The 15,876-nt window shown below is 36.3% G+C and overlaps 1 protein-coding gene across 2 annotated transcripts in view; it reads right to left on the bottom strand.

Moving 5' to 3' along the window:
* Positions 1-15,876, bottom strand: part of LOC134538417 (nuclear valosin-containing protein-like) — a 73,419-nt gene that overhangs the window by 8,510 nt on the left and 49,033 nt on the right. The window contains exon 14 of one of the 2 annotated variants that reach the window (XM_063379721.1): positions 6,325-6,944. The exons of the other annotated variant lie outside the window; for it this stretch is intronic. Coding sequence (XP_063235791.1) covers positions 6,873-6,944 — 72 coding nt within the window. The 3' untranslated portion in view covers positions 6,325-6,872. Of the gene's footprint in view, positions 1-6,324; positions 6,945-15,876 lie in introns of those variants that run through there. 2 annotated transcript variants of the gene reach the window in all.

The raw sequence follows: 15,876 nt of genomic DNA, 5'->3' as shown, positions 1-15,876 counted from the left end.
AAAAAAAAAAAAAAAACACATTGGAAATCAGATGGAAAAGTAACTATGCAGTAAAATAAATATATTTACGGCTTTGCTAAATTTTTCTATTCAATAAAATTCGAGGTATTAGTGATTTTTCAGCAGAAACTGCTGTGTGACTAATAAACAAATTGTATCATAAACTTATAAAGTATTTATTAACGGCGAAGGACAGTCGTATAAGCCCATAAAAATATTTATTTTACCGAGAATGGACTATACAACCTGGCCTTTGTCGCATCGGTGTGGGAGGGGAGGAGGATGCTGACAGTTTCTCACGCAGAAGGTTGAAACAAGGGAGGAAATGTGTTGAAATATTAGTTGGAAAGGGGAAGGGGGGGGGCATTACATGGTTTGTGGCTCTGGGAGGGATGAGCCTTGAAGAATTAGCAGGGGATGGTAGAGGTTAACGTCATGTCACATCACGTCACGTATCATATGACGTCAAGCCGCCGCTACCCGCCAGCCTGGCCGGATGAGTTTCTTACCCTCTCGCAGAAGCTACCACAGCGGCTTTTCGTGCGGGCGGGTAAGATAACATGACAGCTGAGACTGCTTTTCGTGCGATAGTGGACGCGCCGAGCTCGGCTAGACACTGCCGCGTGGACAGTCTAGAGGGGTGGTATCTGTTTTTAGCCGTCTTTTGTATGCCTGCCTGCTTACAGTACAGCTCTCGCCAAGATAAACGTGAACACATAGTGCCCAACAAAGTGTAACAGACTTGTTTTTCAGCCGATTTAACTCAAATTTTCGACTTTCTCTTCTCAAATTTTTCGTGGTTTCTCAAGAAACGATTGTATAAACGGAATGGACGCATCAGAGGGGGGTCGCATCGGCAGGATTCTGTATAAAACAATTTGGTTCCATAATAAACAGTGAGCACACATGTGAAACAATTAATTGGCCACTATTATATCATGGTATTTCAATTGAGGCAGTTAAAATGAAAGGGGTGCAAGTGACAGTATATGGATTTATGTTTAGTTGGGTATTACCGTATTTACTCGCATATAGGTCGCGGCAATTTTACCAGATTTGATGGGGAAAAAATTAAGTGCGTCTATATGTGATGAAAAATTTTTTTTAAAAATTTTTGAGGAATTTTTTTTGCATAATTTTGCTTTAAAATGCGAAAAGAAGTTTATATAGGTATAGGCTAGGGATGGGGCGACCGAATCCAATATCCGCCGAATCCTAGGGATTCGAAGCTTCGGCAGGTATGATATAGGATTCGGTTTTTTACTATTTACGGAAAAAAAAATACAGTAAAACTCGCTTACGAGGTCCCGCATGGTAGGTTTTTCCGTATAAAGCGTTTAAATTGCCCGAGGTCTCATCATTTACGCCATTAAACGTGTGATATAAAGTCAGTTAAAAATTTTTCTGAAACTTCCTCTCTCAAATAATGGCGCACGTAAATATGAAGAAAAGACAAATGAACAACAACATACGAAGAAATATGGATGATGTACCATAACTACAATACAAACCCAATAGTTATTTTAAGATAATTACCATAAAAAGCACTAAAGATTCTTTGTAGAATACCATAATTACTACAGAAGCATGATAGCTACAATATTTGCACTATAGTTACCATAACAACCGAGATGTATATTTACCGTGATAGTAATGTATTATTTATTTATGACATATTAAATTAAAGAACATTGTTGAAAAAAAAAAAAGATGTTAAACTTTGATATGTACGGTTGGCACATGTTGCTAAGAAATAATGCGATCTGAAAGAATGCAGTACTACTACAAAAAGTGAAAAAGGTACTCGTGGATTTTTAGGTTATGGCAGTCTCATTCGTTTTTCAGTAATATCGGCCGAAAATTAACAAGCGTACTGTATCGGAAGTCAGCTTCTTCAGTACAGCTCTACATTTGATGACATGAGTAAACATATTTCAGACTTCAGGATATTGAAAAAGACTTTAATTTCCGTGTAGGTTTATTGTGTGTATATTTTTTTTGCAAGTGTAAATTGAATTAAGTAAAATGCTAGTGTGCAGCAACATAATATTTTGACCTTTTCTGTGCACCATGAATAAAAATTAAACAAAATATTAATGTTTTAATGAGTAATTGCTGATTAGGTTATCATTGTTAGTTAATTTCGCTTAACTAAAATATCAATTTTTATACTAGATGTTAAAATCTGTAAATTGTTTACATTTAAACTTAAATGTTAATGTGGTTTCAAAGTATATAGGTACAGTATAATCTCGTTATAGCAAGCACGGTAATAGCGAGAACACGGCTATAACGAGGTATTTTTGAGGAATTTACGGCGTGATCGCTTGTAGCGCGCTTTTGTTATTTGTCTGCTTTATCTCCACCCCTCTCGCTCGCCACTAGACATCTTGCCGTTGACGCGTCACATTCTTCAGCCGTGCAGTCGCCACCTAAGTGCGTGGCTTAAACATAGAATCCCATCCTTTCTTTCTTTTATCAAACTTCCGTTAGTTATCTGTGCCGTGTGTAGACAAAGTTTGAGATTGGAACAGAAACAACGTAAGAAAGTATTTTTTACAAATTAGAAATATGTATGTTTTTGTTTTTATAATCGCGTATTTTCAAGTTTTTTTTTTGGTTATCTTAAAAGAGATAATATCAAAAAGCCGCTCTAATGAAATTTAATTGTTTCTTGGTTAACAAAAACTATTAATTATCAAATATTGTTAATTGTTTATATTCTATTTATTATTATTTACGCGACGTCATACTGTACGCGTACGCAATACGACTGGATTCGTTGCTGCAACATAACATAGCATGTTATGCTGTATCAGAAGTAACGAGTAATGTAACGATAGTAACGAGTACTAATTGTTATAGTAACAAATACATACGGTTACGCATTTTTTCGTTACTTTTACACCTCTAGTCGGCACTACCGTATTTATTTCCGAATCGCTAGGGCAGTTTTCTTGTCACTTTTGTTTCGGTCAGTTGTTGGGGTATCTGTCCGAGAAAGGGGTGGTGATGGTTTGAGTTTAATCCCAAATTTATTTTCTAAAAAAGTTGACAGGTTTCTTTAAATGAAAAAAGTATAGTTTTCCAGCGACTATTACGTTTGAGGCGTAGTGCGTTGCCGCAGCCGCACTCCTGCTTTTTTGTAAGGAATTAAATCGTCGCGGTACACTAGCACCACCTGTTATCAACATCCCGAACCAACACGGCCGCCAGCAGACAGCCCGCGTTGACAATAGATAGCAGGACAATGCTGCGTCGGCCGCGGGCTGAGATGCTATACTTACGTGGCTTGATAGGGTATTCTGGTTATTTTGACGCAATCGGTGATCGCATCCGTACTTATGGGGTATCGTTTTAAAGAGAATTTACACATCTGCTCACAGAAATTAAGATTTCGTTAATATAACCTGTTATTTTCCAATTATACAGGTTTAAACACAATTTTTATGCTATTTTCGGTTAATTTTTATTTTTTGGGGGCCAAAATTTGTCCAATTCCGTTATAGCGAGGACACGGTTATAGCGAAGATCAAACCCGGAACCGTGATACCTCACTATAACGGGACTCTAGTGTATATTGTTTTTATGTAAAATTCATGCAAATATGCAATACATTGAATTATTGAATGTCTGACCTGCCCCTCTAGGTACAACAACGTGTCTTATTCTTCACATTCAAACATGCCATGAAACTGAATATACTGAATACCTAGCTGAAAAAACTTCTCAGTCAAGTGTTAAACTTCAGCAGGGAAAAAATTCTCATGAGGCAAAAAATCAGAAAACACTCACATCTATGTTTTCAAAAACAACTCCACTGGATCCAACTAGCAATGAAGCCAAGAAGGTAACAAATCTTATTGCTCGCATGCTTGTTTCATCATTCCTGCCTTACCGTTTTGTGGAAGAACAGGGATTTAGGGATTTGATACATAATTTAAAACCAAACTATGTAGTTCCAACGAGTAAAACCATCTCGAGAAATGTTGTGCCTACTATGTATGCAAACGAAAAAGAAAAAATCAAACATGTCCTTGAAAAAGATATTGCCCAAGTTGGTTCCATTAGTTTAACTACTGACAATTGGACGTTACAAGCAACAGACAGTTATGCTTCACTGACATGTCACTATGCAGTTGACTTTAATTATAAAACATTTACTTTGGGAATTGTTGCAATTGAAGGCTCACACACATCTGCTAATTTGAGGAAACTCCTGTCAGATATGACTGCCACCCTGGACCTGAAGAACACAGTACTGTGAAAATATTTATGGTAACTGACAATGCACGAAATCTACGTTCTGCAATTGAGAATACAAAGTGGATACATAGACAATGTATTGCTCACTCTATCCAGCTGGCAATAAAAGATGGTATAGATCAGTCAGAAAATGTCAAAAAGGTACTAGCTAAAGGTCGCAGTATTGTTGCACACTATTCTAGGAGTTCTGTTGCCACTGCCCGACTTGAAACTGAACTGAATGCCAAAAACTTGCCATGCTTGAAGTTAATCAAGCATGTTGACACTCGTTGGTTTTCAGAGTTAGCAATGCTGGAGAGGCTGATTCTGCTTAAAGAAGCTGTAGTAGCTGAACTGACATCTTCCAGTGCAGACATTGATTGTTTTTCAAATACTGAATGGAAGCTTGTTGAAAGTGTGGTTGGTGTGCTAAAACCATTTTCTGAAGCCACTGAAAATGCTTGTGGTAATTTTTACCCCACGGCAAGCATGATAATTCCAACACTACACTGTCTAGATGCAACACTTGTGTAATTTGTTTTAAAAAACTCTTTTCAACCAGGGGTTCCTTTTGCCAGATGTTTGTTGAAATGTTTGAAATCAAGATTTCCTCTGTACAAAAAGGATAGTGTCAATGTCATCTGTACAATTGTTGTCCCAAGGTTCAAGGATGCTCTCTTTAGTCACGTAGAGAAGGTGAATGCACACTTCCTCCTCAAACAAGAATGCAATCTTTATCATCCACCTGAATTCACACCTGAAGAATGTGAAAAATCATTCATTTCCTCTTCATCATTGTGGGCAGCGCTAGATGATATACCTATGCAAGAAACACCATCACTTCGGCAGGAAGAAGCAGAAATCACTACTTACTTGACATCACCCCGTGTAGCAAGAAGTATTAAGGGCTCGGTTCACTCCCATGCTAGCCGAATGGCGGGATAGCGATTTACAGGTTAAACTTAAATGCACGTGATTCCGTCAGTTATTGTAATAGAAAACTAAAACAAACACCAAATTGTAGATATTATAAGCATACAGGTTTCTACGAAAACAATTTTAATTTAATTTAAGTTTTTAAGTTTGATATTGTAAAATTAAGTTTTAATTTTGTCACAATTATCAGTCAGTATGTTCTACCCCCTTAATCATCTCGTAACAACGTTGGTCATATCTCAATCTCACGAAAAGTCCTTGGCTTTGGCAATGTATCTGGTTAAATATACAAGCAACACCAATTTTTTTAAATGTATATTGTGGAAGTGCCTGATGTATAGGCTGCAATGCACGCTGGTAATATGACATGTTCCGCGGCGGCGGACAAGAGATAAGGGCCGCGTGGAATGAGAGAAGGAACGGCCTAGTTGCCACTTCGCCTATCTCCCCCTCATCCACCCCTTATCTTCAGCTGTCACGCGACAGTAAACCCTAACTTCAAGTGATTTTGTTCCTCGGTTCAATTCTCCAGTTGCTAAGCTACAACCATGGGAAGAAATTGGTGTAAGTGTTCCAAGATCTCGCGACCTTTATCTCACCATAGAAAGTCCATGAAAAATCGAATGAAGCTTCTTCTAGCATCTAAACGTCAAAGTAAATGGTATATATTTATATGACGCAACAATTATTTTAAGAAAATTTAATTGTAACCTGTTTACAGCTGGTAAAGTAAGATGAGGCGATGTTGTAATCAGCATAACAAAAGCGTAACGCTTACAGGGTAACTAACTATCAGCAGTGTCGTATTCGCAGGAGGATAGGGGAACGGGGCTCAGGAGTGAGGTGCTCAATGAAATTTTTGCATTATAGCACACTCGCTTAATTGAATACTTGCACATTTGTCTACTTGCTCACTTGCATACTTGCACACAATCCACACATTCGTAGACATTATTATTCCCCTATTACATACATATATTGATACATCACTTCTAACGCGCATAGCGGCCACTCGTCCATATGATTTTTATGGGTTTTACGGCTAGAGTATGCTTTTGAAATCAACACAGTCAGTACAGTATATAATTCTGTAGTGAACAACCGGCTTAGAGCTAAAGGTTTCCAGCGGGAAATGAATATATATTTCATTCGTAAAATGTTTTTATTGGCCTTATAGGTTGTGTATGGTACATGCAGCCTTACAAGAAAAAACAATACACATTTTAAAGTTTTATTATTTTGCCTGCCTATAAATTCAGCAAGCCTTTTTAAAAGATTGCAAGCTATACAGTTTAAATGTGCAACATGAAATGACCACTCTATGCGATATTCCCCAGTATTATTTCAGGTGACCGTAGCTGAAGTCACTATGTACCTTTGGAAGGAATTTGGATCAGAATTTTGGGTGTGCCATGAATTTAGTTAAAATTGTATAATTTTTTTTATATAATTTATTTGTCCATCCGCCCCGGACTGGCAGACGTAAAGAGCGAGCGTTGAAAAGCAACAATTTCACAAGAAACTATCTAAGCTTAATTACTGCATAAAAATGCGATGAAACTATTTAAACTATCAAAAAACCTATGGACGTCTAAATCTGGATCAGAGATTTTGAAATAAATTTTAGGCATTAGTAATAAAGATTCCGCCGGCTTTCGCGGCCATTGTCTTGCATTTATTGGCAAATAAATTTAGTCATTAGTGTTCCTAAGATTAGGTAGTTGATACGCCGAGCCCCAACAAACCCGCCGGCACACGGGAACCTGTAAAATAAAATAAGGTATCGAAGTTTTTAAAACTAGTCAGTGCTGAAATTAATGGAGTTGAAATATTGGATGTTTTAAAATGAATATTACTAAGTAGGATATTAATACATTGTTATCAGTTAAACAATTTCTTACTTACAAGAGAATGTAATACTATCATCATGCCAATGACTATAATTATAATACGCACAATGTTATTGTGTTGCTCTTTTTATAACATGGTTGTATTTGATTCGAACAACAGGAAAAAATTATTTTTCTTTACAAACTATATTTACGAAATAAATTGTAGTAATTCGACAGGCCCTTGAAAATACTAATTTTGATATGGTAGCCATTGATTAGGCCTATGTTAAACAAAGTTAATTGTAAGTTAATTTAGATTGTTCATTATGGTTCATGTAGTGAAGTGGTCACTTAGTAACTGTAATTACGTTTATTTTCTCCCATAATCTTCAGTATAATTTGCGCCAAACTTCTTAGCGGGCGAATTTTCGCGATGTTGTGCATTACCACATCAAAGAACTTCTGACTCAATGTCCAGTCGTTATCTTGGTAATAGTCAGCTTACAGCCGAGCTGTTAGCAATTTAAGTTACGGTGAACAGTGCTTTGCTGGGGACCATTGAATGAGCAACTAGATGGATGAGTCGTTATGACATTGCTTGGACAGTTATTAGTAGCAGCGATTTTTTTTACCTCTTAATTTATGAATATATATATTCAAAATACTGAACATTTAAATGACATGTAAAACAAGTTAAATTGTACAACTCATTTAATATTGTAAATAGATAGGTAAACTGAATATTTCCATCTTTTATTTCAGACTGTTAAATAAAATAATAAATGTTATTTATTACATCCACAGCGCACGCTGTTCACCATGTATTTGAGAAAGATAAACATGAACGAACTATTTAACTGATAGAATTAGTTTATGAACATTTTATTATGTGCCTGAGCATTTAAAATCTAACTGTATTCTAAATTTTATTCTTCAGGTCAGATCAGTGCAAATAACTATTTCCCCCCAAAAAGAACATACCGTATTTACTCGTGTATAGCGCGCCCTCGTGTATAGCGCGCACCACGATTTTTGCAACAAATTCCAAAGAAAAAAAAATAGTTTTTCCCGTAAATAAATTGTACTAACATTTTGTGGTACCTGTTAAGTAATTACGTATGAAACAAATGATAATTTAAATTGATGTGTGGTGATGCGTCAGGAAAATACTTAAACTCTGCTGTGTAGACGGAAGATAATGAAGCGCTGTATCGTCACAACTGGTACGTGGGCGGGAGGAAGGGTGAGGAAGGGAGGGAGGGAGGCAGGCAGGAATGTGACACGGACGACTAGATGACTCACCGGTAGCAGCTGCGACAAAGCGAAGGAAGTGGAAGGGGGGGACTGGTGTCAACATTCTCTCTCTCTCTCTCTTTTATTTTACTAGCTGCTTTGGCTTTCTGTAGAGGGGGAGGTCTAAAAATAAACAAGAGACCTGCGAGCTTGCGCGCGCACGTGTGTGTGTGTGTGTGTGTGTGTGTGAGAGAGAGACCAGGTTGTGTGTGTGTGTGTGTGTGAAAGAGAGGCCTTGTTGCTTGTGCGTATGTGTGGGGGGCTGGCCAGAAACGTCACCCGTCACCGGCAGTAAACGACTTGCCGCATCTACTCACTTTTTTTTTCCCCGTGTATAGCGCGCATCCTTATTTTTTTCCTTTACTTGAGGGGAAAAAAGGGCGCGCTATACACGATTATATACGGTATATTCAAGCCGGCGCATACAAAATACAACTGCAATACATATTAGAGCTGAAAGAGTTGAGGAAATTAGCTAAAAATCTAAAATATAATTAAATAGAGCTGGAAAAAAGTGTGAATTAAGAATTCGTGTGAAGCTATTTCATTTTTATCTGGGAACCACAACTTCTTAATTATTTTTTATACACAGGAAAAAAAATGACTACTTTTATTTTTAAGAAGTAGAGAAATGTTCGTTATAGCTGTAGGTTTTCACTGTGATTTTTAAGGTCTTGTGTGTTTCGGCATAGTAGTGGGAAAACCTCGACAGAAAAAAAATAATATAAAGATACGCGAGGACTGATAGCCACAGCATTATTATCGTTCCACTATTCGTCTTGCTATTTTTAATTCATGAAATAATTAATTAAACAATTATAAATATTTAACTAAGGCTATTTAGATGTAGTTTTTTAAAGGAAACCTGCTACGGAAAATTTTAACATAATAGGGCTAGTTTACATCATACATTATTACGATGCGGAAATTAAGATTTACTTTAAATGCACTTAAATGAATCATTCTTGTCTCCAGTGATAATTACGATGTGAACAAACATTTTATGAATAATTTTAGTTTTCATACAGAATATTCTCCATTGTCATTCTCAACATAAGAACAAAATATAGCATGTTATCCTGAGCATTTCATTAATAATAAAGTCTTTAAGTAAAATCAGAACTAATAATCATTTTAAAAAAGTTTGTTTTTTTAAGCCCTAAAAACGTTTAATAAGATGATAGGATTATAAAATATCGAGGAGGTTTTGCATTAATTAACACGTCTTTGTCTGAAAACAATATTTCCGAATCATAACTGTGTAATAAGCATGCTTTCTTAACAATAGTCATGTATTTAACATTTAGTTAAAATATGTATTTGTACTAATTTCTTATTTTATTATTGTTAAGCACATTTTATTCTTATTTTTATTTTACAGTTCGGCTGTTTGTGAAGATTTTAATGAGCATTTACCAAACCTCATTGTTGAAAACAGCCAAATTGAGAGTTCTTCGTGGATAAATTTACAAGGAAACAGGATATTCAGACCCTCATATGTAATACCATATTTATTAAACCTACAAGAAAAGCACACAAGACAGTGCACTGCAGGAACCATTCAGTTCAAAAAAGTTATTTCCTATTACTTTTAACTGATAATAATGTATTCTTTATGGGACTTACTCAAGTTAAACATGGATATTGATTATTTACTACGTAGCTTCACAAAATTAGTGGGTAACGTTTATTAATTGAGTTGCTACCATATAGTACGATTTTGAAATGAACTCAAAACTAGAGAGTAAGTAAGGAAGACTGCAGTACTTGTGCAATTAATTAATTACAGTTGTGGCCTTGTTTGTATCACTGTGCATTGTGTTCACGAATTTTCCAGTATTGCTTATACTGACCCCACTTCCAGCCTCCTGATCCCGAAGTAACTACAGCGACACAGGTAGAAGATTTATCTTGACTCTGAAGTGCAGACCGATTCAGGCTGGATTTATTGTAATATGAGACTAAATCAAATTCTGTGATTGAATTTAGGTTTTGTAATCAGTGAAATGTATGATGTTTGAAAAATTGAAACATTTATCACGGTAAATCTTTATATTTACTTACCTAAATTTGTGTAACATTACAACACTGACGAGAGTTTATATGTTTGGAATACCAATTTTTTACTTAGCATAAAGCTAAGTGTAATTAATACATCATATTTGATATAAATAGTAGACAAATCAATTGTGATACTTCAAATAATCACAAACCAAAATCGCACCATGGAGAAATATATTTTTTTTACCATCTACATTGTAACTCTACAAGTTTACCTGGGAAACTAAATATTGCTTGAGTTTCATCGAACACCTATAACAAAATCATTATACATCTTTGGTGTGGTCGTACATAGAACTTTCAGGGGTTTCCCCCCTTTTCTTTGTTGACCCGGCGCTCTTAGCCATAAGGCCCTGCCGCCCCGGGCCCCCACGGGCGTGGATATGGATGCAACATATACGCAATCGGAAAAGCCGCTAGAGCTCCGGCTATGCACAGAGGCTGAGGCATGTCCACCACCTCGGCCCCCTGCTCGCTCAGCTCACCTCAGCCCCTGGAGCAGCACTGCTGGCGCCTACATCACACTGGGACCCCTCAATCACCCAGTGGAGGCCGTCCCGGTGTTGTCTCGCTTATCCGACATAAACGGGTCAGCAGAAAGTCGGATAGTTAAAATGTCGGATTAATAGGGAATTGCTAATAAAAACATTATGAAAGTAAAAGTTTGCTAATGTTTTAAACAGTTCAAACCTAATAAACATTTTTACAACCAAAAAATAACAAAAATATCTGGCTGAATAATAAGTTGCAGTACCTAGAGTTGGGATCAAAAAAAATTATTATGACACAAATTGTCGTTTATGTTTCCGATAGAATAGTTTTTATTTTTGAGATGTCGGATAATACGAAATGTTGGATAAGAAAAGGTCGGATGAACGTGACACTCCGGTATTTGATTATTTGTGCATAATTCAGTCATATTCATTTAGTAAGAAAATGAAAGTAGGTAATCAAAATAAATCATAACTAGAGCCAAGATTTTATGGTGTTATGAAAAAGGACTTTTCGTCATTAAGAATTGTGGATTTCGTCTTTATCGTCATAAAAAATTAAAACACATGTAATAACATGTACACACCTAGCAGAGCTGCCTTGATCAAATGCTTCAATAATTCGTGGTTAGAGACTTAAAATATGCACATTAAACAATACTATGTTGAGAGTACATAAAAAATTAACAACTAAAATATTTAGTATTCTTATGCAGGTAAGTACTGTTCCTGAGTTCAGGAGAGAGTCTAAATTAATTAAAATAGAAACTACAGTTAAACTTTTGTTCTATAAATGCAATATAATTAAGCTCAGGAAAAAGCCACCATTGTCAGCAGTTCAGCATTCTCTGGTTTTAGAGATCTTCTGTCACTTACAACTACAGAATACTTAGAAAAAGATCTTTCTGAGTCCACATTCGTTGCAGGTATCCATATTAACTTTAAAGCAGCAGCTGCAAATTCAGGATAATCCGCTTTCATTTTGTTTACTTTATGGGCCCAACATTGTATGTGGTACATGTGGTCACCAAATACACCTTCAAGGGTACCAGCAGATTTTGTCATGTACCTGGCACTATCTGTAACATACGCAATTATCTTTTCTTGCTTTACTTCATATTTGTAGCATACATCAATCACTGCCCGAGAACAACAAACAGCATTTGCTGCATCAAGGACACAAGAAGCCCCTAAGATAACATCTTGTTCAGCACCTGGTTTCAGAATTTTAAACAAGATGTTGAAAACACAATTATTACTCTTGTCAGTGGTTTCATCTGCGAGTATGACCACATCTTGCCCCAAGAGCTGCTGCTTGATTTCCACTTCTTTTTTCTCTCTAAGTAGGGGAATGTACTTTTTCCTCATCCAATCCGCTGTTGGAAGATCACCAGCACCACTTACATGCTTCTGCATCCATGCAGTCAGCTTGCTGTTGTCAAGTTTCTCAAGAGGAATACCTGCAGCTACAAAGGCTTCAACAGTTTCGAGAACAAAATCTTCCTTTTGTTTTTTTGCGCATATTTGCGCCACTCCTGCTTCTGGGATAGAAAGCTGTCGTTTCAAAGTGCATGGGGATCGTTTAGCTTTTACATGTTTGTCGCTAATTATGTGCTTGTTTACCGTGTCCTTACGTTCATGCTCCAAACGGCAATTACAATATTTACAGAAAAGTATTTTTCCGTCACTGACATAAATATAATCCCTCATTCTTAAACTCGTCAGCACGTGATGCCGCAGTATCTTTATTTTTCGGCATGTTTAAGAAATTTAGCTTTCATTTATGCACGTCATTTGTAAACAAAGCCCGGAGGTAACAAAAACTAGTATTTACTGAAGTTTTAGCGAAAAAATAAACCGCGGGAAGCCTACTTTTTACAGGCGAGAGAGCCATATTTTCAACCCGAAGTAAAAGGTTAGGTTATGTCAGGTCAGTGAAATAAATGTTTTTATTTATTTTCCGGGAGGGTTGGGTAGGTAAGCGTTATTTAAAATATTTAATGACCGTAAAATAAATAAATCCTTGCAATAAGGTGCTTTTTAATTAGCGATCGGAAAACTTCGATTATGTTACGATTTTGGCACTCTCGCCTGTGAAGTGTGAAATGAAAATGAAGGCTTCACGGTAAACTGCTTATTCAACAAGCACACAAAATTGCGTTACAGTTAAATTTCATTAAATATTAAGTGATCATTAAATATCAATGTTCGCTTTTATTTTATTTTCATATGTATTTATTTAATGAATGCAGTTTTTTTTCACGTGTATTTTTCAAAGGATACAGCAAACAAGGCGCTGAGATTTTTCACGTTGTTGTGTTTGTTAACTTGATAATTTTTTAAGTTTACGATCGTCAGTTGTTAATATTGCGTGATCTCTAGTGGCTAGATGCGTTTAAAAACTCTAACCTAACTCCGATAGCGATCTTTTTTTGTTCGTGAAATCGTCAATTTTTGTGATATCTTGTAATATTTTAAGATGAATAATTAACGCATTAAATAACCACCACACTGCAGTTGGATGACGACCATTTCTTCTAAAAACAGATACGGAATTTTTGTCAATCAACCAATAGTCGGTAGTTAACGATTTAAATCAATATTGAGGTGTTTATTTGTGGTTAGAAAACATTTCGCATTTTTCGCGGTTTGGGATGAATTTCGCGTGAAAATTCGCGATTTCGCATAAAACCATATAATCTTGGCTCTAATCATAACATTGCGTGGTTAAGTTTATATCAATCATTTATTGGAATTAAATAAAACCTGCATGTGTAGTTCCGATGCGAGTGGTAAAGTCTCTGTTTTCAATGAGTATAATTCGTGATTTTCCGGAGGTTCAAAGTACAGGAGGTGCTTTTGGGTGTTATTTATTTAATGCCTATATTATTTCGATAAATACTAGATTGTTTACATGGAATTATGTTAATATAAAGCAGTGTTTACGTTTACAGTAGTCAAATGTCAAGTTTCCTTTCGAATGACTGTGAAAAACGGGGAGGTTCATCGCAGCAATGATGGAAATAATTTTGTGTCCAATATAAGTTATAAGCCGAGGCTCCAGATTGTAAGGATCTCAAGGCAATCGCGGGCTACATATATATTGGGTGAAAAATATTGGGTCAAGTAAAGTATTGCATTAAATGTTCCGGAACCACGAGATGAAAATAAACTGTAGAAAAAATGCTAAAATGTCGTTTATTTATTATTAATGTTGCTTGCATTTTGTAACATATTGTCCCAGCCTAATCAAAACGCGAGTCAATAGGCCTCAAAGATATAAATTTTTTATTGGTAAAAATGTATTAGCCTGGATTAGTATATATTGCACTGAAGAATTTCTGTTTGTCACACAACATATTCTTTTCAATCCAGTGTTAGTTTAATACGGTAAAATTTCAAATTTACATAAATATAGTAACATTTGAAACAAACAAACGGTACGTATTTTGCTGAATGTATCAAATATTTATTATACTTAAAACCGATTGGATGATGATATCAGGAAACTAAAAAAAGTTACATTAACTTATTAAAATATTGTTTGCCAAAATCGAAACCATTAAATAAATATATATGTCCTTTATGGAAATAACTTTAAACTGAGAATACACAAAAAAATAATTCTGTTTTAATTCTTGAATCACTATATTCGGATTTTGCCCTTAGTTCTGTACGTTTTTTTTTTATTTGAATATAATTTTGTAGGTAATAGGCCTATTCTATTTAACCTTTCCTTAATCGTACCGGACTGCCTTTCCCACCAGCCGGCCAAATGGTCCACGGACTGCTATTCAATATATCCATGGTTAAACCAGCAAGCAAATAGCACACGCCGCCAATTGGGGCCCATTCGGAAGCAGAATTCACTGCCTAGCTGCCCTTGGATAGCTATCAGAGCGACCGCGGAACCGCCTGTCTTCGGTAGCCCATAGCCCTTGGTGCGAGCGTCACGTGTCAGATAACGCTTGGCAACACCGCGTTGTAATTATCGTGTCCCCCCCCCCCCCCCCCCCCCCGCTTCACCCGGATGACAGCGGCGCCCGGGAATAATATATGTCTGTGATAATGAGTGTTCAACTGATCGCGACTCTAGCGCTCTCCAGCGGGACAGAATCACAACCGTGACCTTGAACCGAGCCCTTAACCCATATGAGTGGTGGAAGCAAAACAAACATCAGTACCCGAGAATTTCCGAAGTTGCCACTAGATATTTGCCGATTCCAGCGACACAAGTTGCAAGCGAAAGAATGTTTTCTGCATCTGGCAATATTGTGACAGAAAGAAGGGAGCTACTGCGTCCAGATCACGTAGAGCAGCTGACATTCCTTCATGATAATTTTAAGAATAAATAATCTCACCTGTTACAGTTTCATTTCACCTGTTACAGTTTCATTCCAACTCCAGTGATAGAAAGATAGCAGAACCAGAGCTGCCAACCTCAAATCACACCCATCAGTAATGGCAATTAGGTATATGAAAAAAGTACGCGTAAATCATGCACGATAAATTTTTCCTGGGGCATTATAACACACTCTCAAGATAAAACAAGGACAATAATATGCAATAGAAAAAGAAAAATATGAATACAATGCATATTAATGAATAAAAAAAAATCTATTAGAACAATACAATCATCTGAATATGTAAGAAATATTAATAATTTTACTGGATATTTTGAATCTTCAATTCAAAGTATTCAAAGTTAAACTTTAAAGCAACTGTCTTTTTATTTGCTTTTTTTTATCCTGGTTGAATAAGAAATGTCATGTAAACAAACAACAAGACAAACACAAGGACTTGTAAACAGTAACTGCGTTCGTTACTTTCGTTTCTTCAGATGTAGCGAAAAAACGAAGATATAGATTTATTGCTCGTCACGGCTTTAAAATGTTCTGCATGTTTCTTTGATTCAATATGCCGTCTACAGTCATCCCTTCCACCATATGCAATCGAAAAGTCACACGTGCATACATTACAAAACCGTGGCGTTCCAAACATTTGAAAACGACAAGCAT

The sequence above is a fragment of the Bacillus rossius genome, chromosome 13 (assembly GCF_032445375.1).
Source record: "Bacillus rossius redtenbacheri isolate Brsri chromosome 13, Brsri_v3, whole genome shotgun sequence".
Classification (NCBI taxonomy): Eukaryota; Metazoa; Arthropoda; class Insecta; order Phasmatodea; family Bacillidae; genus Bacillus; species Bacillus rossius.
Note: the sequence above shows the minus strand (reverse complement) of the source record. Positions and strands in the feature narration are given on the sequence as shown.